The 23,270-nt window shown below is 47.5% G+C and overlaps 1 protein-coding gene across 2 annotated transcripts in view; it reads right to left on the reverse strand.

Moving 5' to 3' along the window:
- Positions 1 to 257: 257 nt before the first annotated feature.
- The window catches only part of LOC116974361 (alcohol dehydrogenase class-3), a 24,927-nt gene continuing 1,914 nt past the window's right edge, over positions 258 to 23,270 (reverse strand). Inside the window, exons 2-9 of one of the 2 annotated variants that reach the window (XM_033022739.1) lie at positions 20,535 to 20,636; positions 19,960 to 20,101; positions 18,164 to 18,251; positions 15,268 to 15,487; positions 11,229 to 11,489; positions 7,294 to 7,429; positions 2,909 to 3,047; positions 258 to 937 (exon numbers count right to left, since the gene is read on the reverse strand). In XM_033022739.1, coding sequence (XP_032878630.1) covers positions 913 to 937; positions 2,909 to 3,047; positions 7,294 to 7,429; positions 11,229 to 11,489; positions 15,268 to 15,487; positions 18,164 to 18,251; positions 19,960 to 20,101; positions 20,535 to 20,636 — 1,113 coding nt within the window. In that variant the 3' untranslated portion in view covers positions 258 to 912. Of the gene's footprint in view, positions 938 to 2,865; positions 3,048 to 7,293; positions 7,430 to 11,228; positions 11,490 to 15,267; positions 15,488 to 18,163; positions 18,252 to 19,959; positions 20,102 to 20,534; positions 20,637 to 23,270 lie in introns of those variants that run through there. The other variant, XM_033022731.1, reaches the window with a different exon arrangement.

A 23,270-nucleotide genomic window follows, 5' to 3' on the forward strand; every position in this document is an offset into this window, starting at 1 on the left:
GGACAATTTTACAGAGGTTAATTAACCTACAAACTTGCACGTCTTTGAGATGTGCGAGGAAACCGTTGCACCCAGAGATCAGGATCAAACCCGGGTTCCTGCCGCTGTAACGCAGCAGTTCTACCCACTGCGCTATCTCTAATATATCTCAACTGCTAATGGAGACCACTTACATGTAACGCTCTGCAAATGTTGCCATTACTGCAGGGACCTCTGCCGCAGCCGTGATACTCAAAAATCCCACACAACAAAGTAAATGTATTTTGAAGTAATTTTAATTTGCAAAAGTGTGTCCGTGACAGGAGTTACACCGTTCATGATTGGGTTGACAACAACAATGAAAGAATGGGTTGACTGGGCTTGTATTCGCTGGAATTGGAAGAATGAGAGGGGATCTTATAGAAACAGAAAATTCTTAAGAGGATTGGACAGGTTAGATGCAGGAAAAATTGTCCTGATGTTGGAGGAGTCCAGAGATCACAGTTTAAGAATAAGAGGTTGGTCATTTAGAACTGAGATGAGGAAAAACGTCTTCACCCAGAAAGTTGTGAATCTGTGGAATTCTCTGCCACAGAAGACAGCAGAGGCCAATTCACTGGATGTTTTCAAGAGAGTTAGATTTAGCTCCTAGGGCTAAAGGAATTAAGGGATATGGGGAAAAAGCCAGAACGGGGTACTGATTTTGGATGTTCAGACATGATCATATTGAAAGGCCGAATGGTCTACTCCTGCACCTATTTTCTATGTTTTTTATGTTTCTATAGATTCTCTGAAACAGATGACAAAGAATTATTAAAGTATTGAAGTATATAAAGAGAAAAGCAAAAGCGTTTAAAGGCAATTTTCCACGAGTTTTTTCTCCACACTGATCAAGACTCCACGGACGGTTAAAAAACTGGTTCCGGTGTGACTTTAAAATAAGAGGACACTTCGGATGCTTTAAAAATAAAGAGAAAACAAAGGATTAGATTGAACGAGATATAATTGTTCAAAAGTTCGTTATTTATTTTCCTTGGTGTATCATGCAAAGTTAAGCAAGTTGAGCCATGGATTTTATGATGCATCAGATTTTTTACGTTAAGATTTGCCTTGCTCATGGGTTATTATTGTACGTTATTGTAATTGACTCAATATTCTTGATCACCCTTTTTCCATTTCTGCAGCAGTCCTTGTGCAGTCTCTCCAGCCAGAATTTTTAACTGCTTCTCTCTCCCCGGATGCTGCCTGACATGCTGAGTAATTTCAGCCTTTCTCTCCACTACAGCTATAGTTTTGGGTCTGAAGAAAGGTTCTGACATAAAACATTACCTATCCATGTTCTCCAGAGATGCTGCCTAACCTCCAGCACTTTGATTTGTATATCAGCGTCTGCAGCTCATTTCTGTAGTTTTTGTCTATGTGTACAAGACAACACCAAATTTTTACTCCCGCACCCTAAAAAAATGCAACTTGTTTTCAACAAACAGCCATATTACAGTTGAACTTAAAATAACAATCTCAAGGGAAAAAGATCAAAACACAAAGTGTTGCAGGAACTCAGCGGTTCAAGTATCTGTGGAGGGAATGGACAGGCAACATTTTGAATGGAACTGTTTATCTGTCTGAAGAATCGTCCCAACCCAAAATGTTGTCTAGAAAAGACAACGTTTAGCTACCCAAACATACAGAGTGCAGAATATAATTCTCAGCGTTGTAGTGCATCAGTTCCATAAACCAATGTCCGCAATTGGGTAGAGGTGAACTGGACAGTACCCTAACCTATCGAAGGATTGTTCAGAACAGATGGGAAGTTATTCCCACATCCGGTTCTGCTCACTTTTAAGCTCCTGTACCTTCTGCCAGACGGGTGCAGGGAGAAGGAGGAATGACTGGGGTGGGACAAGTCTTAAATTTATGTTAGCTGCTTTCCAGAGGCAACGTGAAATGTAGATGGGAGTCTGGTCTGTGTGATGGACTAGGCTACGTCTACAAATCACCGCATTCTGTCTTCGCCAGAGCAGCTCCCAAACAGTATTGTGATGCAACCCGACAGTACGGCACGTGGAGATACAGTGCAGAAACAGGCCTTCTGACCCAACAAGCCCACGCCTACCATCAACCACTTGTTCACACTAGTTCTATGTTATATCACTTTCTCGGCTGCTTCCTGTACACAAGGAGTAATTTTACAGAGGCCAATTCTATGTTAAGCTCCCAGAAACATTAATTAGATCCTTTGTCCCATCAAAATGAGGGATAAATATTTTTAAAATGTCAATGTCCCAACTTTACTGCATGGATCTTCTGCATCTACCATGGTGACATAGAGATCTTGCCATAGAGATTACACCCTGACACCGCACTACTCCCCAGAACATAGCTGCAGCAAGCTACAGGTAGTACAGTGGTACAGTTGGTAGAGACGCTGCCTCACAGCACCAAACATCCAGGTTTGATACTGACCTTGGCTACTGGCTGTTGAGTTTGCATTTCCTCCCACGACCATGTGGGTTTTCTCCCATATCCTAACGACATATGGGTTTAATTGGCCTCTAAAATTATCCATGGTGAGTAACAAATGGTTGTGAAAATGAGGTAACATAGAACTTTGAACTATCTTTAATCAGGCTTTATCTTGCATTAAATGTTGTACCCTTTATCCTGTATCTGTACACCGTGGACGGCTCTATTTTAATCATGGATAGTCCTTTCTTTGACTGGATAGCACGCGACAAAACGCTTTTCACTGTACTTTGGTACACATGACAATAAACTAAAGTGAACGGGTGATCGATGGTCAGTGTGGATTCGGTGGGCAGAACAGCCCGTTTCATGCCATATCTTAAACCAAGCTAGATTTGAGCTCAGGTTTCAGAACCTCTTTCCACTGAGCCACATCAATCACTTCAGTAAAGACTTAACCACTAACCTTTTCCCAGTGTGCATGAGTTCAAAGCTCTTATTGATCTCTTTTAACGGGAGCGTGAAAGTTATAAATTCGTCCACCTTCAATTTTTTATCCATGTAATCTTTCACCAGTTTGGGAACGCTCTCCACACTCTTCCATCCTGTGACACAAAGACAAACGCATCAAACATCAAGACAGCTTTTCTTTAGAGTTACAGCATGGAAAAAGGCCATTCGGCCCATGCCAATCAGCGATCAACCATACACCAGCACTATCCTACACACCAGGGGACAATTTTACTGAAGCCAATTAACCGACAAACTTACACGTCTTTGGAATGTGGGAGAAAATCCAGAGAAAACCAACGCGGTCCCAGGGAGAATGTACAAACTCCACACAGACTGCACCCGTAGTCAAGATCAAACCCGGGTCTCTGGCGCTGTGCCACAGTTGCCAATGATTGGAATGAGTTCACCAAAAAGGACTGCAGGAGCAGCTCATATAGAATGTAGAACGGTACAGCACAGGACAGGCTCTTCAGCACAAAATAACTGTGCCAAACATGATGCCAAGTCAAACTGCTTGGACATAATCCATTTCCCTCCATTACCTGCATATCCATTTGCTTTCCTCTATGCCACTTATAGTATTTGCCTCCACAACAAACCCTGACATCTCCAAGTTTGCGGATGACACAAGCTAGGTGGCAGTGTGAGCTGCGAAGAGGATACTATGAGGCTGCAAGGTGACTTGGATAGGTTGGGTGTGCGCAGATACATGGCAGATGCAGTATAATGTGGATAAATATGAGGTTATCCACTTTGGTGGCAAGAACAGGAAGGCAAATTATTATTTGAATGGTGTCAGATTAGGAAAAGGGGAGGTGCACCGAGACCTGCTTGTGAAGAAAGCTAATGGCATGTTGGCTTCATTGCGAGTGGATTTAAGTTTCAGGAGCAAGGAGGTCCTACTGCAGTTATACAGGGCTCTGGTGAGACCGCACCTGGAGTATTGTGTGCAGTTTGGGTCTCCTAATTTGAGCAAGGATATTCTTGCTATTGAGGGAGTGCAGCGTAGGTTCACCAGGTTAATTTCCGGGAATGCGGGAAATGTCATATGATGAAAGAATGGGTCAACTGGATGTATTCACTGGAGTTTAGAACAGGGCTACCAACTCTCACGCTTTGAGCGTGAGAATCACGCCCTCAGACAAGCTCTCACGCCCTCACGCTGATCAGAAATTTCTCATGCTCTGTGGTGAGAAATTCGGTGATCAACGAAAATTTCAAAAGTCAGATAAACTGCATGGTCTGCGGGTGTTGGAGAGCCGGAGCTGAGGGAGGGATGGGAGCAGAACCAGCGGCGGGAACAGATGTGGGGAGCCGGGACTGGCGAGTGTTTGCGGGGCTCGCTGCAGCTCCGGCCATGAAGCACTCCGGACAATACGAGAGTCCCGGGCCGTCGGAAGCGCCGTCTCCGACGTGCCGAAGGGACAGACTCTCATAGGGAGGTGGAGAGAGAGAGAGAGAGAGAGAGAGAGAGAGAGAGAGAGGAAGGAGACAGGGAGACAGTGGGGAGAGAGGGGGTGAGAGGAGAGAGACAGAGGGGGCGTGAATGGAGTGAGAAAAGGGGGGGGGTAGAGGGGAGAGAGAGGTAGGGGAGAGTGAGGTGGGAGAGGGGGGGAAGTGAGAGAGGGAAGAGAGAGGGGGTGGAGAGGGTAGGAGAGAATGGGAGAGAGTGGGGGAAGAAGGAAAGGGGGAAGAGGGAGAGAGAGGGAAAGAGAGAGGGGGAAAGAGAGAGAGATGGGAGGCAAAGAGGAGATAGAGACAGAGGAGAAAGAGAGAGGGGAGAGAGAGCAAGGGGGAGAGTGAGGTGGGGAAGAGGGGAGAGAGGTGAGGAGGAGAGAGGAGAGAGAGGGGGAAGAGAGAGAGGTGAGAGAGAGAAGAGAGGGGGAGAGAGTGTGTGGAGGGAGAGAGAGGGGGAGATAGGGAGGGAGGGAGAAAGAGAGAGAGAGAGAGGGGGAGAGAGAAGAGAGAGAGATAGGGAGAGAAGGGGAGAGAGATAGGGAGAGAGAAGAAAGAGAGGGGGAGAGAGGGAGCGAAAGAGAGGGGTGAGAGAGAGGGGAAAGAGAGGGAGAGAGGAGAGACGGGAGAGAGAGGGGAGAGAGAGAGGAAAGAGGGGACGTGAGAGAGGGGGAGAGGTGGGAGGGAGAGAGAGAGAGGGGGGAGAGAGAGGGAGAGGGGGAGGGAGAGAAGGGGGAGAGAGAAGGGAAGAGAGGGGGGAGAAGAGAGAGGGAGGGGAGAGCGAGAGGGGAGCAAACTCCCATGCATTGAGCGTGAGAATCACGCATTTCGCCAAATTCTCACGCTGATCACAAATTTCTCTCGCTCTGTTGTGAGAAATTATGTGATCAACAAAAATTTCAAAACTCATATCAACTGCATGGGCCGCGGGTGTTGGAAGCAGGTGCGGACGGGGAGCGGGGCTGGCGAGTGTTTGCCGGGCTGGCGAGTCGCTCACTGCAGCTCCGGCCATGGACCAGCCTCAATGGAAGAGTCCCGGGCTGTCGGAGGCGTCGGAAGCGTTGCGCCGCTGCCGTGAGAGTCTCTATGCCAAATTCACCCAGGTGACCGGCATGGATCAGGCTGCGGCTCGGTGCATCCTGGAGGACAACCAGTGGCTGCTGGAAGTACCAAGCACTGGGTAGAAACGATGGAAGATAGTGGACTTCAAATGGAGTTGTTGGGAGAAAGCATCCTGCTTGCCTGCTAGATTTTCACTTACTGTAACTGCAGGAAAAATGTTCCCGATGTTGGGGGAGTCCAGAACCAGGGGTCACAGTTTAAGAATAAAGGGGGGGGGTAGTTAGGACTGTGATGAGAACATACTTTCTTCACACAGAGTTATGAATCTGTGGAATTCTCTGCCACAGAAGGCAGTGCAGGCCAATTCACTGGATGTTTTCAAGAGAGTTACATTTAGTTCTTGGGGCTAACGACAGCAAGGGATATGGGGAAAAACAGGAAAGAGGTACTGATTTTAGATGAATAGCCATGATCATATTGAACGGCAGTGCTAGCTCGAAGGGCCGATGGCCTATTTCTGCACCTATTTTCTATGTTTTTATGCTTGAGTATATGGCAATAAAACTCCACCACTTGATTTTGAAGCATTCATGCATGGTGGAGGTATAATGTAGTCATAGTGATACAGTGTGAAAACATGTCCCAGATACGCTACCTGCTGGGGGGAATTCCCTACCATCCTGTGGAATGTAATTAGGAATTTAATTTACTCTAACCTTATTCATAGCTAATCCAATTTAAAGCATATATATTGCATTCAAGTATAGGTTAAAAAAACTCGCTAGAGTATGCACCATATTGCACAATTTCAAGCTGAAAAATGCAAAAGTTCCGTACTAATGGGAGAGGGGACACCTTCCCCCACCCCCCCCCCCCCCATCGCTATGTTACCTCGGGCTTGGTCTCTCGCAATTTCTCACTCCCAACTCTCGCCCAATGTTGGCAGCCCTGGTTTAGAAGAATGAGAGGGAATCTCATAGAAACATAAAATTCTTAAGGGATTGGACAGGCTAGATGCAGGAAAAATGTTCCCCATGTTGGGGGAGCCCAGTACCAGCGATCACAATTTACAAATTAGGGGAAGGCCATTTAGGACTGAGATGAGGAACAACCTTTTCACCCAGAGGTTGTGAATCTGTGGAATTCTCTGCCACAGAAGACAGTGGAGGCCAACTCACTGGATGTTTTCAAGAGAGTTAGATTTAGCTCTTAGAGCGAACAGAATCAAGGGATATGGGGAAAAAGCAGGAATGCGCTATTGATTTTGGATGATCAGCCATGACATTGAATGGCAGTGCTGGCTCGAAGGGCCGAATGATTCTCCTACTCCTGCACCTATTTTCTATGACAGTGCATTCTAGGCATTTGTAAGGCTCTGCATTCCATCCAATCTATTCCCCTCATGATTTTTTTACCTTTACAAGATCACCCTCATCCTCCTGAGGTCCAAGGAATAAAATCCTAGCCTGTCCAACCTCCCTGTAGCTCCGGCCCTTGAGTCCTGGCGCCATTCTTATAAATTTTCTCTGTACCCATTAATTTATTTAGAGACATAGCATGGAAACAGGCTCTTCGGCCCCTCGAGTCCATGCCAACCATCGATCACCCGTAAATGTCTACATTATCCCACTTTCTCATCCATTCCCTTGGGGCAATTTACAGCAGCCAATTAACCCACAAACCTGCACGTCTTTGGGACATGGGAGGAAACCGGAGCACCCAGAAGAAACCCACATGGTCACAGGGAGAACGTGTTATCTCGGGTCTCTGGCGCTGTGAGACAGTGGCTCTACCCGCTTAACGGCAATGCCCGGACGTTACCTCCAAACGCTGATCCTTTCCAGACACGGCCAGTGATCAGCTGGAAGGGGCGAGTTGCAATCTCTTGGCCGGACGGCGCCACCCCTAGGATGACGCTGGTTCCCCAGCCCTTGTGACAAGCTTCCAGGGCCGCTCTCTGCAATGGTTTATCATGGCGTTAAAAGGGTGGTGGGGGAAGAGAAAAACAGCAAACAGTACAAGTTTAAAAAAGTAATGTAGTCATTGAGCACGGAAACAGGCCCTTCAGCACCAACACGTCCGTGATGACCAGGACACCCCATCTATGTTCTTACTCCCTGCCTCTTCCCATCTACAGTTATTTGTTTCTATTTCTAGACCTTCTTCCTTCTCTGCCTTCAAGTCATCCAGCACAGAAACAGGCTGTTCAGCCCAAGTCATCCATACCAAACGGGATTCCCCATCAAAGCTAGTCCCATTTGCCGACGTTTCCCTCAAAATTTTCCTATCCATGTACCAAGACTGCCCAAGTGCCTTTTAAATGTTATTATAGTACCTGCCTGTAGTGCCTACCGCCTCCAGCAGCTCATTCCAAATACCCACCAATCTGTGTGTGAAAATGACACGGGTTTAATAGCAACAGCACCTTCCATTTATAGGTCAAGGAGCAAACCAACCCAATTCCATGATGAATCTGTGCTTCATGCTACCTCAAGAAAGCAGCCAACAAAATCAAGCACTGCTCACACCCCGGTTGTTCCCTCTTCTCTCCACTCCCATCGGGAAGATGCAAAAGCTTGAAAGCCCGTAGCATCACATTCAGGAGCAGCTTCTTCCTCGCTGTTATCAGACTACTGAACGTTCCTCCCATAAACCTGGATCTTCTAACCTGCGTTCTTGCACTTTCTCTGTCACTGTCATGCTACATGGTTGTACTATATTCTGCCATCTGGTATTTTTCTCTTTGCACTACCTGTATGGCTTGATTGATGATATGATTTGATTGGAAAGCACGCAAACTTCTTTCAGTTTTGGTTCGTTTAGTGCACCGAGGTAATGTGTAAAGCTTTTTTTGCCATGCCCTATACAGTCAGCGGAAAGACAATATATGATTACAATCAAGCCATCCGCACAGGATAAAGGGAATAACTTTTAGTGCAAGATAAAGTACAGTAAGGTCCAATTAAAGATAGTTCTGAGGAACATGGGAGGTCAGGACCGCTCTCTAGTTGGTGATAGAATGGTTACGTTAGCAGCTGTATCTCAGTAGATGTGACATTAATAAACCAATACCAATTAATTAATTGGGTTAGATGGTCAAAAGCTCTGTCAGTTTAATGTAGCGTTGCAAGAGGGAGGGAGTGGTGTCTGGACAGAGAGGGTTCAGGAGGGAATTCCAGAAATTGGGCCTTTGACAAGTGCCAGTGACAGAATGATTGAAGTCATGGACGTCTAGGAGGCCAGCGTTATAGGGTGCAGGATCTGGGATGCACTGAGGAGGTTTCACTGATGAAGAGAACTGTAGCAATGGAGGGTGGTGGGTGCCTGAAATGTGCTGCTGATGTTAGTGGTGGAGGCAGATATGATAATGTCGTTTTACAAGATTTTTGGATGGGCACATGGATGGAGGTATATGGATTACATACAGGCAGAAGAGATTAATTTCTCATGATCGGCAGGTACGTTGTGGGCCAAAGAGCCTGTTCCTGTGCTATACCGTTCTAAATCTCATATTCCCAGTATGTGCCTCATAATATTGTTACATACTGAGTTTTATGGCTTTTTGTTCAGGATGCGAGAGTTATGGAGTCAGGGTACATAAATGAGGTTGAAAGAAAGGTGAGCTATGATGCTATCAAGTGGCAGAATAGGGTCAATGGGCTGAATATCTGACTTTTTTTTCCTGGAAAACTCTTTCACCCAGGCAAGTACAATGAAACCATGGCAGCTCCACTCAGCTACAAAACACACACTCATGTTCAGCGATCACTATTAACCCAAGAGAGGTTTGGAGTATTGTAGTCAGTTTTGGGCACCCTACTAGAGGATGATTATTGAGCCGGAAAGAATGCAGAGAAGATTTACAAGGATGTTGCCAGGACTCGAGAGGCTGAGCTATAGGGAGAGTTTGGGCAGGCTAGGACTTTATTCCTTAGAGTGCAGGAGGGTAAGGGGCGATCTTATGGAGATGTTTAAGATCATGAGGGGAATAGATAGGGTGAATAGGGTGAGTCTTTTACCCAGAGTAGGGGAATCCAGAGGACATGAGCTTGTGAGAGGAGAAAGATTTATTAGGAACACGAATTGCTGAGTCACTCTAGCATTTTGTGTCTTTTTATGTAAACCAGTATTTGCAGTTCCTTATTTCAGCATTTAAAAGGCATTTGGACAGGTACATGGATAGAAAAGGCTTAGAGAGGGATATGGACCAAATACAAGCAGGCAGGACTAGCTTTGATAGGGCACCCTGGATTAGTTAGACCAAAGAGCCGGTTACTGTGTGTATTACTTTGACTTGAAGGGTGATGAGGAACAGGGTCTAAAAGTAGAAACATAGAACTGCAGAGACTGGTTAATACACAAAAGGACACAAAGTACTGGAGTAACTCAGTAGGTCAGGCGGCATCTCTGGAGAACATGCTTAAGCTGCAAGAAATTGCAGGGTTGTGCACGTAGCCCAGACCATCACACAAACCAAATCTCCCTTCCATTGACTCCATCTTCACTTCACGCTGCCTCGGCAAGACCATCGGCGTAATCAAGGACCAGTCTCACCCCTCGTCTCCCCTTCCCATCAGACAAGAGGTACACAAGTGTGAGAACATACACCTCAAGATTCAGAGACAGTTTCTTCCCAGCTGTTATCAGGCAACTCGGGGCTGGAACGGCGCTCCCGTGAGGGGCTGTGACGCTCCCGTGAAGGCGGACTGGCGAGGGGCTGAGACTCTCCCGTGAGTGGCTGTGGCGCTCCCGTCGGAGCGGCCCAGCCCGAGGGTGGAACGGCACTCCCTTCGGAGCGGCCCAGCTCGAGGGAGATACGGCACTCCCGTCGGAGCGGCCCAGCTCGAGGGTGGAATGGCACTCCCGTCGGAGCGGCCCAGCTCGAGGGAGATACGGCACTCCCGTCGGAGCGGCCCAGCTCGAGGGTGGAATGGCACTCCCGTCGGAGCGGCCCAGCTCGAGGGTGGAATGGCGCTCCCGTCGGAGCGGCCCAGCTCGAGGGAGGAACGGCACTCACGTGAGGGCGATCCGGCTCGGGGCTGGAACGGTGCTCCGGTGGCTGGGACGGCGTTCTGGCGGCGGCGACCTGAGTCCTGGGTTCAGCCGCGGGCCAGCGGCTGCGTCCGCTGGACTGGAGGGCGGCAGCTTCGACCACCCCGGGCCGCGGTGTTTGAACCGGCCCGTTCGCGGGGTTCGGTGAGCCGCGGGACTGTTTGTACCATCGCCCGGTGGGGAATCGCCTCAGCGCAGAGGGAGAAGAGGAGGGAAGAGACTGCAGCCCTAAGATTTTTGCCTCCACCACAGTGCTTGGAGGATACACTGTGGTGGATGTTAATTTGTGTTTATTGTTGTTTATTATTGTATGATTGTATGTATGACTGCAGGCACGAAATTTCGTTCAGACTGTAAGGTCTGAATGACAATAAAGGTATTCAATTCAATTCAATTCAAACTGAACCGTTCTCTCACCAACTAGAGAGCCGTCCTAACCTCCCATCAACCTCATGGGGAAACCTTTATACTATCTTTAATCGATAGTGGACTTTATCTTGCACTAAACGTTATTCCCTTTATCCCGTATCTGTACACTGCGAAAGGCTTGATCGTAATCATGTATAGTCTTTCTGCTGACTGGATAGCACACAATTAAAAGATTTTCTCTGTATCTCGTTACACATGACAATAATAAATTAAACTAGCGATGTTTCGGGTCGAGAATCTTCTTCAGACCAACAAAAACAAGGTCTATCACTCACCATGGTCATGACGTTGCCAATACACTCGAAGGAGTAGTCCACTCCGCCGTCAGTCATTTCCACCAAGACCTCCTGAATGGGTTTGACGTGGTCCTTGGGGTTCACAAACTCAGTCGCACCAAACTCTTGAGCCTTAGTGAACTTGTCCTTGTTGATATCGACAGCAATGATCCGCGAGGCACCGGCGGCCTTGCAGCCCATGATAACGGCAAGACCCACGCCACCCAGTCCAAACACCGCACACGTGGAGCCCGGTTCGACCTGTGGTTCAAGGAGTGGAGGTAAAGTCAGCCGGCAGACAGATCGAGGAGTTTAGTGAAGAACACAACACATTTCCGGAGCAGATCAGCTCTTCCCTCAGTTTAATCACAACAGAACCACTGGTAACAAACCTACAAACTACACGTCCTTGGGATGTGGGAGGAAACTGGAGTACCTGGAAAAACCCCGCACTGTCATATGGAGAACGTACAAACTCCACACAGACAACACCCGTAGTCAGGATTGAAATAGTTTCTGGCACTGCGCGGCAGCAACTCTACCACTGCGCCACCTCAATCTGTACCTCCTCACTCCACACATAATCAACTGCTCCTATTTCTTGTGCTCCAAATAAATAAATGCATTCTAGATGCCATTTTAACCACTTACATGCTACCTTTGAGAATGCATGGACATTAGCTTAGCACGCAGCAGTGGTAAAGTTGCTGCCTCATAGCATCAGAGACCAGGGTTCGATCCTACCCCCCCCCACACAGCGCTGTCTGTGTGTGTGGAGTTTGCACGTTCTCCCTGTGACCACGGGGCTTCTGCAGGGTGCTCTGGTTTTGTCCTAAATCCCAAAGATGTGCGGGTTTGTAGTTTAATTGCCCTCTGTAAATTGCCTCTATGGTGTAGGGAGTGGTAAAATCTGTGGTGTAGGGAGTGGTAAAAGAGGTGGATGGTGGTGTGAGAATGAGAACAGTTTGCAAAATAAAACGGGATTAATGTATGATCAGTGTAAAGGGTGACTGGACTGGATTCGGTAGTTCAAAGTCTGAAGAAGGGTCTCACCCTGAAACGTCACCCATTCCTTCTCTCCAGAGATACAGGTGCACAACCTTTTATCCGGAGTTCCGGAAACCGAAAAGCTCCGAAAACCGGACATTTTTTCCAGGATGTCGTCTGCACACCAAAGCTCGCGTTTGGCGCCAAACTTGACCCGAAACGACCCACGGTCAACCCAGGTCTGTACTACTGTAGCGGCTGCCTCCTCCCCGGAGACACTTAAACATCTGTAAATCATTGCTTAAATGTTAGTCAGTTAGTTTGGAGGGCTTTTATGTGAGGGGGGGGGGTGAAGGGGGAAACGTTAATTCTTAGTCCCCCTACCTGGTCGGAGAGGCGGGGAGCGGGCAATGCCTTACCGGGTCGCCGTGCAGTAAGCTCCGGAGCGCTGTGGCCGCCGACTCCCAACATCGCGGAGCTGGGGCTGCGGGCGTCCGGCCGCGGGCGGCGCCGGTTGTAGCTCCGACCCCGGCAACTCTACCCCTGGCTGCGCGGCGCTCCAAATCCAGCGCGGCCCGCGGCCAGACGCCCGCAGCCCCAGCTCAGCGATGTTGTGTGTCGGCGGCCACAGCGCTCCGGAGCTTACCGCACGGCGACCCGGTAAGGCATTGCCCGCTCCCCGCTGGTATCCCAGCGCTGCGACGCCGCCGACTCCCAACATCGCGGAGCTGGGGCTGCGGGCGTCCGGCCGCGGGCGGCGGTGGATTTGGAGCGCCGCGCAGCCAGGGGTAGAGTTGCCGGGGTCGGAGCCTCAACCGGCGCCGCCCGCGGCCGAACGCCCGCAGCCCCCAGCTCAGCGATGTTGGGAGTCGGCGGCCACAGCGCTCCGGAGCTTACTGCACGGCGACCCGGTAAGGCATCGCCCGCTCCCCGCCTCTCCGACCAGGTAGGGGACTAAGGATTAAAGTTTCCCCCTTCATCTCCCCCCCCCCACCACATAAAATCCCTCCAAACTAACTGACTAACATTTAAGCAATGATTTACAATGATTCCCCGGTCTCCGGGGAGGAGGCAGCCGCTCCAGACTTTTCAAGCCGCCCGCGCTACCTACCTAATCTACGCTAAAAATCTTCCATTCGGAAATCCGAAAAATTCCGAAATCCGAGAAGTGTCTGGTCCCAAGGCTTTCGGATAAAAGGTTGTGCACCTGTACTGCCTATTAGAGTTACTCCAGCATTTTTTGTCTACCTTCGGTAGGACCTGTTTCCATGCTCTGTATCTCTATGACAAGTGCAACATGCTTAGTTTGAATGGTAATTGGGCTGAAAAATGGCGAATGGAGTTTATTTCGGAAAAGTGTGACGTGTTGAATTTTGGGAAGTCAAACCCAGGCAGGACCCTTCACAATGAACAGTATGGCCATATGGAATGTTGTTGAGGAGGGGGATCTAAGAGTACAAGTGTATAGTTCCCTGAAAGTGGCGTCACAGCTAGATGGGGTGAAGATAACCTTTGGCATGAAGGTCTAGGGCATTGAGTATAGAGGTTGGATGTTATATTTCAGCTGTACAAGTTGTTGGTGAGGCCACATTTGGAATCGTATGTTTAATTTTAGTCACCCTGCAAGAGGAAAGATGTCATTAACCTGGAAAGATTTACAAGGATGTTGCCAGGACTTGAGGGCCTGAACTAGAGGGGGAGATTGGACAAGCGAGGGTACAATGCTGAGAACTATATTCTGCACTCTGTATCTTCCCCTTTGCTCCACTTATTGTCCTTGAGTTTGACTTGATTGTGTTCATGTCCAGCATATCTGATCTGTTTATATAGCATGCAAAACAAAGCTTTTCTCTGTGCATTGGTACACGTGACAATAAACCTAAACCTTTGAGTTTGTGCCGGTCCTCCCTGCTCCCATCCAGCAGAAGATACAGAAGCTTGTTAGCGCGCATCACCAGACTCAGAAACAGCTTCTTCCCCTTTATTATCAGGCTTCTGAACTGTCTTTCCATAAGCTAGGGTACTGCGCGTTTCACCTCTACCCCATTGCGGACATTGGACTTTGTCAATGGAACTGATGTGCTACAATGCCGAGAACTACATTCTGTGCTCTGTATTTTCTCCTTTGGCCTACCTCTTACATAGATACCTGTACGTAGACAATAGATTCAGGAGTAGGCCATTCAGCCCTTCGAGCCAGCATCGTCATTCAATGTGATCATGGCTGATCTTCCACAATCAGTTCGCCGTTCCTGCCTTCTCCCCATACCCCTTGATTCCACTCGCCCTCAGAACTCTATGTAACTCTCTCTCGAAGCATCCAGAGAACCAGCCTTCACCGCCCTCTGAGGCAGAGAATTAGACAGATTCACAACTCTCTGCGTGAAAACATTTTTCCTCATCTCAGTCCTAAATGGCCTACCCCTTATCCTTAAACTGTGACCCCCTGGTTCTGGACTCCCCCAACATGGGGAACATGTTTCCTGCATCTAGCGTGTCCAACCCCTTAATAATTTTATATGTTTCTATAAGGTACCCTCTCATCCTTCTAAATTCCAGTGAATACAAGCCCAGTCGCTCCATTCTTTCATCATATGACAGTCCCGGCATCCTGGGAATTAACCTTGTGAACCTATGCTGCACTCCTTCAATAGCAAGAATGTCCTTCCTTAAATTAGGAGACCAAAACTGTACACAATATTCTAGGTGCGATCTTACCAGGACCCGGTACAACTGCAGAAGGACCTCTGTGTTCCTGTACTCAACTCCTCTCGTTATGAACGAGAGTTTGTGCTAGAGTTTGTGTTCTGACTGTTTCCCATTTAATTCACCAAAGATAGTTTAGGTTTATTATTGTCACGTGTATCAAGGTGAAAGCATAATTTTGCATGCTGTCCAATCAGATCAGAAAATACTATACATGAATACAATCACAAACTGTTGGAGTAACTAAGTGTCAGGACCCTTCTTCAGACTGAGTAATGGCTCATTTCTGGACCAGAACTGCATCGAAGATAGGGAAGATCAGAAACGTTACGCGGAGAGTTAGTACCTTGGCAGTGTTGAGAGCTGCCCCATAGCCGGTGGAAATGCCGCAGCCCAGCAGACAGACTTTATCCAGCGGAGCCGCGGGGTCTATCTTAGCCAGGGAAATGTCAGCAACAACCGTGTATTCGGAGAAGGTACTGGTCCCCATGTAGTGGTGGAGCTGCTGGCCTTTACAAGTGAACCTGCTGGTCTTATCTGGCATCAGACCCTGCCCTTGGGTCACCCTGTGGAAGAGCAAGAAAATAAGCAACCCATCAACAAAAAGATATCAATCAAATCACAATTCCACCATCAATAGTTTAGTCTAGTCTAGCTTATCATCACGTGTACCGAGGTTCCGTTTTTTTTAGAGATACAGCGTGGAAACAGGCTCTTCGGCCCACTGAGTCCACACCAACCAATGATCATCTGCACACTAGTTCTATCCTACACACTAGGGACAATTCACAGAAGTCAATCAACCTACAAACCTGAAGGTACACAAAAATGCTGGAGAAACTCAGTGGGTGCAGCAGCATCTATGGAGCGAAGGAAATAGGCAACGTTTCGTCCCGAAACGTTGCCTATTTCCTTCTCTCCATGGATGCTGCTGCACCGGCTGAGTTTCTCCAGCATTTTTGTGTACCTTTGATTTTCCAGCATCTGCAGTTCCTTCTTAAACCTACAAACCTGCACGTCTTTGGAGGAAACCGGAGCACCCAGAGAAAACCCACAAGGTCACAGGAGTACAGACAACACCTGAGGTCAGGATCAAACCGGGTCTCTAGCACTGCAAGGCAGCAACTCTACTGCTGTGCCATTGTGCCGCCCTGAAAAGCTGAAACAGTGAAAAGCTTTTTTGTTTCAAGCTAACCTGTCAGCGGAAAGACTAGACATGATTACAATCGATCCGTCCACAGTGTAAAGATACAGGATAAAGGGAATAACATTTAGTGCAAGATCCTGTAAAGTCCGATTAAAGATAACCAAGGGTGTCTAATGAGATAGATGGTAGGTCAGTTGTTGGTGGGATGGTTCCGTTGCCCAACTGCTGGGAAGAAACTGTCAATAGGATATTGCTCTAAGAAAAAGACACCAGGTAGAAACAAGGAACTGCAGATGCTGATTTACAAAAAAAAACAAAGTACTGGAGTAACTCAGCAGGTCTGGCAGCATCTCTGAAGAACATGGATAGGTGATGTTTTGTGGCAGGACCCTTCAGTCTGAAGAAGTGTCCTAACCCAAAACGCCACCCATCCACGTTCCCAAAAGACTGTTCAAGGAGCATGTCGATAAATATGGATAGGTGACATTTCGGGTCAGGACTTCTTCAGATCCAAAGTGTCTCCTGTCCGTGTTCTCCAGATGCTACCTTGCCCACTGAGTTAATCCAACACGTGGTATCCTTTGACAACCTGCCTTGGTTCCTTGTGCCTAGGCTGTGTTTTAACATAGAGTCATACAGTCCTATCCATGTGCCTGTCTAAATGTTTCTTAAAAGTTATAAGTGAGGTGCTGCCTCACCTGCTAAGTTTCTCCAGCTTTTTTGTCTATCATGAAAAGTTATGATAGTAGCTGCCTCAACTACTTCCTCCAGCAGCTCGTTCCATACACCCACCACCAACATCTGAAAGAGGGGCAAAGTTTAAAGGAGATGTGCGGGGCAAGGTTTTTTACACAGAGAGTGGTGGATGCATGGGATGTGCTGCCTGGGGTGGTGGTGGAGGTAAATACAATAGTGACATTTAAGAGGCTCTGGACAGACACGTGGATATGAGGGAATGGAGGGACATGGATCACGTGCAAGAAGAGATTAGTTTAACTAGGCATTATGTTTGGCAATGTGGGCTGGAGGGCCTGTTCCTGTGCTGTACTGAGGTAGTAAGTTAGTTAAGGAAGATCAGTGAGATATTCATTAATAATAACTTTACCACCAATCACATTCATAAGATTCATCCAGACTTGGAGAATCATGTCCTGGTCAACAGAATTTGCATTTAAGTTTCTTTAATGAATGTTTCTAGAACAATGCCTGGTCTCGCCGATGTACAGGAGGCCACATCGGGAACACCGGATAAAGTAGATGAGGTTGGACAAGGAATCTGGAGGATGCAGAAGATGAAGTTAAAGGAGATGCATGTGAACCTGTCTCACCCTCTAGTGCAGGACCAAGACAACATTCCCACAACCCCTGTGCACACACATTTCTCCCACCACCCCAGTCACCCTGCTCCTCTCCCCCTCCCAAGTCTAATATTTCCCTTTCCTCCTCTCTCCCCTTTCATCCGGCTTGACATTTCACTCCTTCTCTTCTTATCAACCATCCATTTGTCTCCTCTTTACCTGCGGCCTGTCACTTACTCCTCCCATCTGCCAATCAAACCACTTTCACCTGCATCCACCTATCACTTGCCAGGCTTCATCCCGTCCCAATACTACTCCAGTATTCACCTCCCGACTCCAATCAATCTGAAGAAGGGTCCCGATCTGCAAGGTCGTCTGTCCATTCCCTCCACAGATGCTGCCTGACCCTTTGAGTTTCTCCAGCACTTTGTGTTTTGATCAAGATTCCAGCATCTGCAGTTCCTTGTGTACCACTTTCCAATTTTGATATCAATTCACAAAGACAGCATACATTTCCTTGCATCTTAATTGTAGGATTTTGGTTTGCATGCACCAACGTACCAGAATAAAAGGATTAAAGATTTGGATTTTAAAGCTTTACAGGAACAGGTGGAGGCTGTTCAGATCAAAGGAACACTCCTGTGGATTTTGGTTGGATTATGCCAATACGTGAAGTGTTCTCCCTTTCACTTTTACTAATCTCATTTTGGTCCTAGAGTGCTCTGTTTATTGCTTTGTGGCAACATTAAGCTAGTTCATTCTCATGAGCGGAACAAAGAAGAAGAGTAATTAGTAACCTGATCTTCTGGCAGAGATTGGTCTTGGGATTCAGGCAAAACTTGCATTCCCCACACTGTGGTATGTAAAGTGGAATCACTCGATCACCTGCAACAGGAGAACATTACATTAGACAAAACTGAAGGCCTCACTTCATCCATCCATCAGCAAGTGTGTTTGTCACGCTCATACAGCACTGAGTGTAGAGGAAGAAGCTGCACACAAGTTAGACACAAAATGCTGGAGTAACTCAGAGGTTCAAGCAGCATCTCTGGAGAAATGGCATTGGCGACATTTCAGGTTGAGACCCTTCTTCAGACTGAGAGTCATGGGGGAGGGAAACTAGCGATATGAAATGATTTAGAACAAATCAGAGCCAGCACCGATTACCAAGGAAAGGTGGAGCCCGCAATGTCCATTCATTGTTGGCTGTGGAAGAGGTGATAATGAAGGGATATATGGATGCAAATAGTGGAACTAGCAGGATGACTATGGTAAGGTACCTGGGGGGGGGGGGGGGGGGGCGAGGGGGAGTTGGTTTGGGTGGGAAGGGACGAGTTGACCAGGAAGTTGCAACTGGAGGTAGGGGGAGCAAGAGTGGAACTGCGGGATATCGAGGAGACCCTAGTGAGGGCCTCATCTATGATGAAAGAGGGGAGCCATAATTCCCTAAAGAATGAGGACATCTCAGATGTCCTGGTATGGAATACCTCATCTTGGGCGCAGATGTGGCGTAGACGGAGGAATTTGGAGTAGAGGATAGAGTCTCAACAGGAAGCAGGGTGGGAAAATATGTAGTCTAGATAGCTGTGACAGTCAGCAGTCATTAGGATAAGTGTCAGTCGATAGTCTATCTCCTGTGATGGAGATGGTGAGATCAAGAAACGGTAGGGAGATGTTGGAGATGGTCCAAGTCTACCCATGTACCTGTCCAAGCTTAACAACATCGTTCCTATAGCAGGTTGACCAAAACTGAACACCATACTCCAAATGTGGCCTCACCAATGCCTTGTACAACTGTAACATAACATCACAACATCTATACTCAATACCCTGACTGATGAAAGCCAATATACCGAAAGTGTTCTTGACCACCCTATCGACCTGCGACACCTCTTTCAAGGAACTATGTACCTGCACTCCTAGATCCCTCTGTACTACAACACTGCCATTCACTGTAATCGTCCTGTCCTGTTTTGACTTCCTAAAATACAACACTTCTCACTTATTTGCATTAAACTTCATTAACCATTCCTCAGCCCTTTCGCCCAACAGATCACGATCTTGCTGAAATTTTTGATAACCATCTTCGATATTTACACCAACTTTAGTGTCATAGAACTAGTGTGAACAGGTGTTCAATGGTCAGCATAGGCTTGCTGGGCTGAAGGACCTGTTTCCATGCTGTCTCTACACTGTACCTTTTGCAACACTTGTTTTGTTTAGTTTAGTTTAGAGATGCAGCTTGGAAGCTGGCCCTTCGGTCCACATGGTCCGTGCTGACCAGCGGTCATCCTGTACACTAGTTCTATCCTACACACTAGGGACAATTTACAGAAGCAAATTCATCTCTAAACCTGCACATCTATGGGATATGGGAGGAAACTGGAGCACTCAAGAGTAATCCCTCGCAGTCACAGTGGGAACGTAGAAACTCTGTACAGACAGCACCAGTAGTCAGGGTCAAACCCGCCCGCGTCTCCGCTGTTGTAGGGCAGCGACTTTACCGCTGCGCCACCGTGCTGCTTGTATTTACGTTTTCCTTCTTTCGGAGAAGAATGTGAAAAGTGCGAGGTCTTTCTTTGCAATTCTTTACCTGCTTTGAAGGAGGTGACTCCCTCCCCAACACTCTCCACGATGCCAGCTCCCTCATGGCCAAGAATGACAGGGAAGCGCCCCTCTGAGTCTGCACCGCTCAGAGTGAAGGAGTCGGTGTGGCAGACTCCGGTGGCAACAACCTGTCAGGTAAAGATCACAGCCTCGTTAAACAGGGAAACGGTGAAAGGCCTGGATAGAGTGGATGTGGAGAGGATGTTTCACCTAGTGGGAGGACCAGAGGGCGCAACCACAGAATAAAAGGATGTACTTTTAGAAAGGAGATTTCTTCAGCCAGTGGGTGGTGAATTTGTGGAATACATTGCCATAGACAGCTGTGGAGGCCAAGTCATTGGTTATTTTTAAAGCAGAGGATTGATGGATTCTTGATTTTAAGGGTGTCAAGGGTTACGGAGAGAAGGCAGGAGAATGGTGTTGAGAGGGAAAGATAGATGAGCCATAATTGAAGGGCAGTGTTGACTCAATGGCACGTGACAATAATAAATGGAAGTATTGTAAGCTAAACTATTGAGAATGAAATGTTTACATTGTTGAGTGAAGGGTTTCATTCCATACCTGAATGCGAACTTCATGTGCTTTAGGGGGGGCAACCTCCACTTCCTCGATGGACAGGGGCTTTCCCGCCTCCCAGGCCACCGCCGCTCTGCACTTGATGACCTGCCAACACACAATACAACCGTTGATGCCAAACACTGGACCCACGGGGGGGATCATCACCTTCACAACTCGTCCGTTCAGAAAACTTCTCAGACCAATGGAAATGGAAATCTGGAACTCTTCTCTTCTCCTCTCCCCTTCACCAGCAAAATGCCAGTGATACAAAAATTGCCAATATGATGAAAGGCCAGCATGGTGGCGCACCGGTAGAGTTGCTGCCTCACAGCACCAGAGACACGGGTTCAATCCTTGATTGGTAGCCACAGATTGTAGGTTGACAATATCTTCCTTAAAACAACAGATACATGAGGAACTGGCGCTGCAGCACAGACTTTGCACTCGTATCTCAACCATGAATTCTGACTGATGGTGAGAGGAATAGATCAGACAGACACACAGAGTCTCTTGCCCAGAGTAGGGGAACCAAGAACCAGAAGACATAGATTTAAGGTGAGGGGGGGGGGGGGGGTCGAAATAATTTGTTTACACAAAGGGTAGTAGGTGTTGGAAGGTAGTTGCGGAAGATACCATCACAATGTTTAAGAAACCTTCAGGGAGGTACATGGATAGGACTGGTTTAGAGGGATATGGGCCAAATGCAGGCAGGTGGGATTATTGTAGTTGGGACATGTTGGTCGGTTTGGACAAGTTGGGCCGAAGTCAAGTCAAGTCAAGTTTTATTCGTCACTTACACATAAAGTGCAAGTGAAATTAATTTGCCAGCAGCGGTACAATAAAAAAAGAACACACAATACACGATAAAAATTTAACACAAACATCCACCACAGCATTCATCACTGTGGTGGAAGGCATAAAATTTGGCCAGTCGTCCATTTTCCCCCGTGGTCGGGACCTCAACCCTCCGCAGTCGCCGCTGCGGGCGTCCAGATGTACAGACAAGGTAAGTCCAGGTAAGTCCTGAATCGGTGCCTCCCCCACCGGAGACCGCGGCTTCAGGTTGGTGTAGGCACCACAGACCGCAGGGCCGGCGGTCGGAGCTCCTCTCCAGGGCCAGCGAACGGAGCGCTTCGCGACGAAAGAGTCCTCGCTGCGCCCGCTGCTGAAGCCTCGCTAACTAACACGCAGAAGGACCCATTTCCATGCTATATGACCTGGAAACACCATGCAACTCATTGAACAAGACCTAAAATCCACCACCTCACTGAAGGGCATCGGCATCACAGATGGGGGATGCCGGGGGAGGGGGGGGGGGGCGAGGGTTGGAGATGGAACTAAATACCACCCCCAAGAACTAGACTAACGCTCTGTGGGTGAAGTGCTATCCAGTTTTTTTATTAATTGGATAGCATGCAACAAAAGGACAAAAAGCTTTTCACTGTACCTCGGTATACGTTACAATACCTCGTACCTCGGTATACTGTACCTCGGTATACGTTACAATAATAAACTAAACTAACCGCCGGCAAGGCATTCCTGGCGCCTACAACTCTGTATAAAATATTTAAAGCAATAAGCAAATAAAGAATTAGACTTTAATCTATCCTTCTGGCAAAGGCAAGAAATGCAGACTATTGGCTTCAGATGATGCAAGCTGCGTGGAATTGTGCCAAAAGTATAAAGTCGAAAAGATAGAAACAACAAAGATTAAACTACATATTATACTCCAAAATGGATAATCTTTATGATAACTTCCCAAACAAAATGCGTGACAATGCTGAAAATGTGATTTGTGAATCTAATATCAGGATGTACAACGGTTAATAACAGCGTCCCACCTTACTAACAGCGTTTAAAACCTATAGTTGAAGCAGAGTTGAAAATAACCATCAGAAGTAATTAGAAACAAACTCCAGTATTAGTTGAACAAAAAGTCAGTTTTCAATGAAAGGTCCTTCAATTTTTAATTAATGAACATAGTGTGCCAGAGAGAGGACAGAGACAGAGAGAGAGAGAGAGAGAGGGAGAGAGAACAGCTTGTGTGGGACAAGCACAACCTATTTGTTATAACTACATCATATTTTACATTTTCTCTCTAAGTTATTACAGATGCAATGAAACATAGAACTGTACAGTGCGGGAACAAGACATTCAGCCCACAATGTCTGAACTGACCATAATGCCATGATAAAATAATCTCCTCTGCCTGCGTGTGTTCCATATCCATCTATTCCCTATGTTTAGTTTAGTTTAGTTTAAAGATACAGCAGGAAACAGGTCCTTCAGCCGACCAAGTTTGCGTTGACCAGCAATTATCCTGTAAATCTACACACTTGAGACAATTTGCAATTTACAGCAGCCAATTAACCTACAACCCAGTATGTCTTTGGAGTGTGAGAAGAATCTGAAGCTCCTGAGAAAACCCAAGCAGGTCACGGGGAGAACGTAAAACTCCACAGACAGCACCCGTAGTCAGGATCAAACCTGGGTCTCTGGCGCTTTAAGGCAGCAACTCTACCACTGCACCACCTTGCCAGCCTGCTTCCATATTTGTATCAATATCCAAAAGATTCTGAAACACCACTATCTCCACCACCACCACCACCCCTGTCTGCGCGTTCCAGGCACCCACGACTCTTTGCTTAAAAAAAAACTTGCCCCACACATCTCCTTTAACCTTCCATGACCTCCGGAGATGCTGCCTGACCCACTGAATCACCCCAGCACTCTGTGTTC

This window comes from Amblyraja radiata, chromosome 1, assembly GCF_010909765.2.
Source record: "Amblyraja radiata isolate CabotCenter1 chromosome 1, sAmbRad1.1.pri, whole genome shotgun sequence".
In the NCBI taxonomy this organism is placed as follows: Eukaryota; Metazoa; Chordata; class Chondrichthyes; order Rajiformes; family Rajidae; genus Amblyraja; species Amblyraja radiata.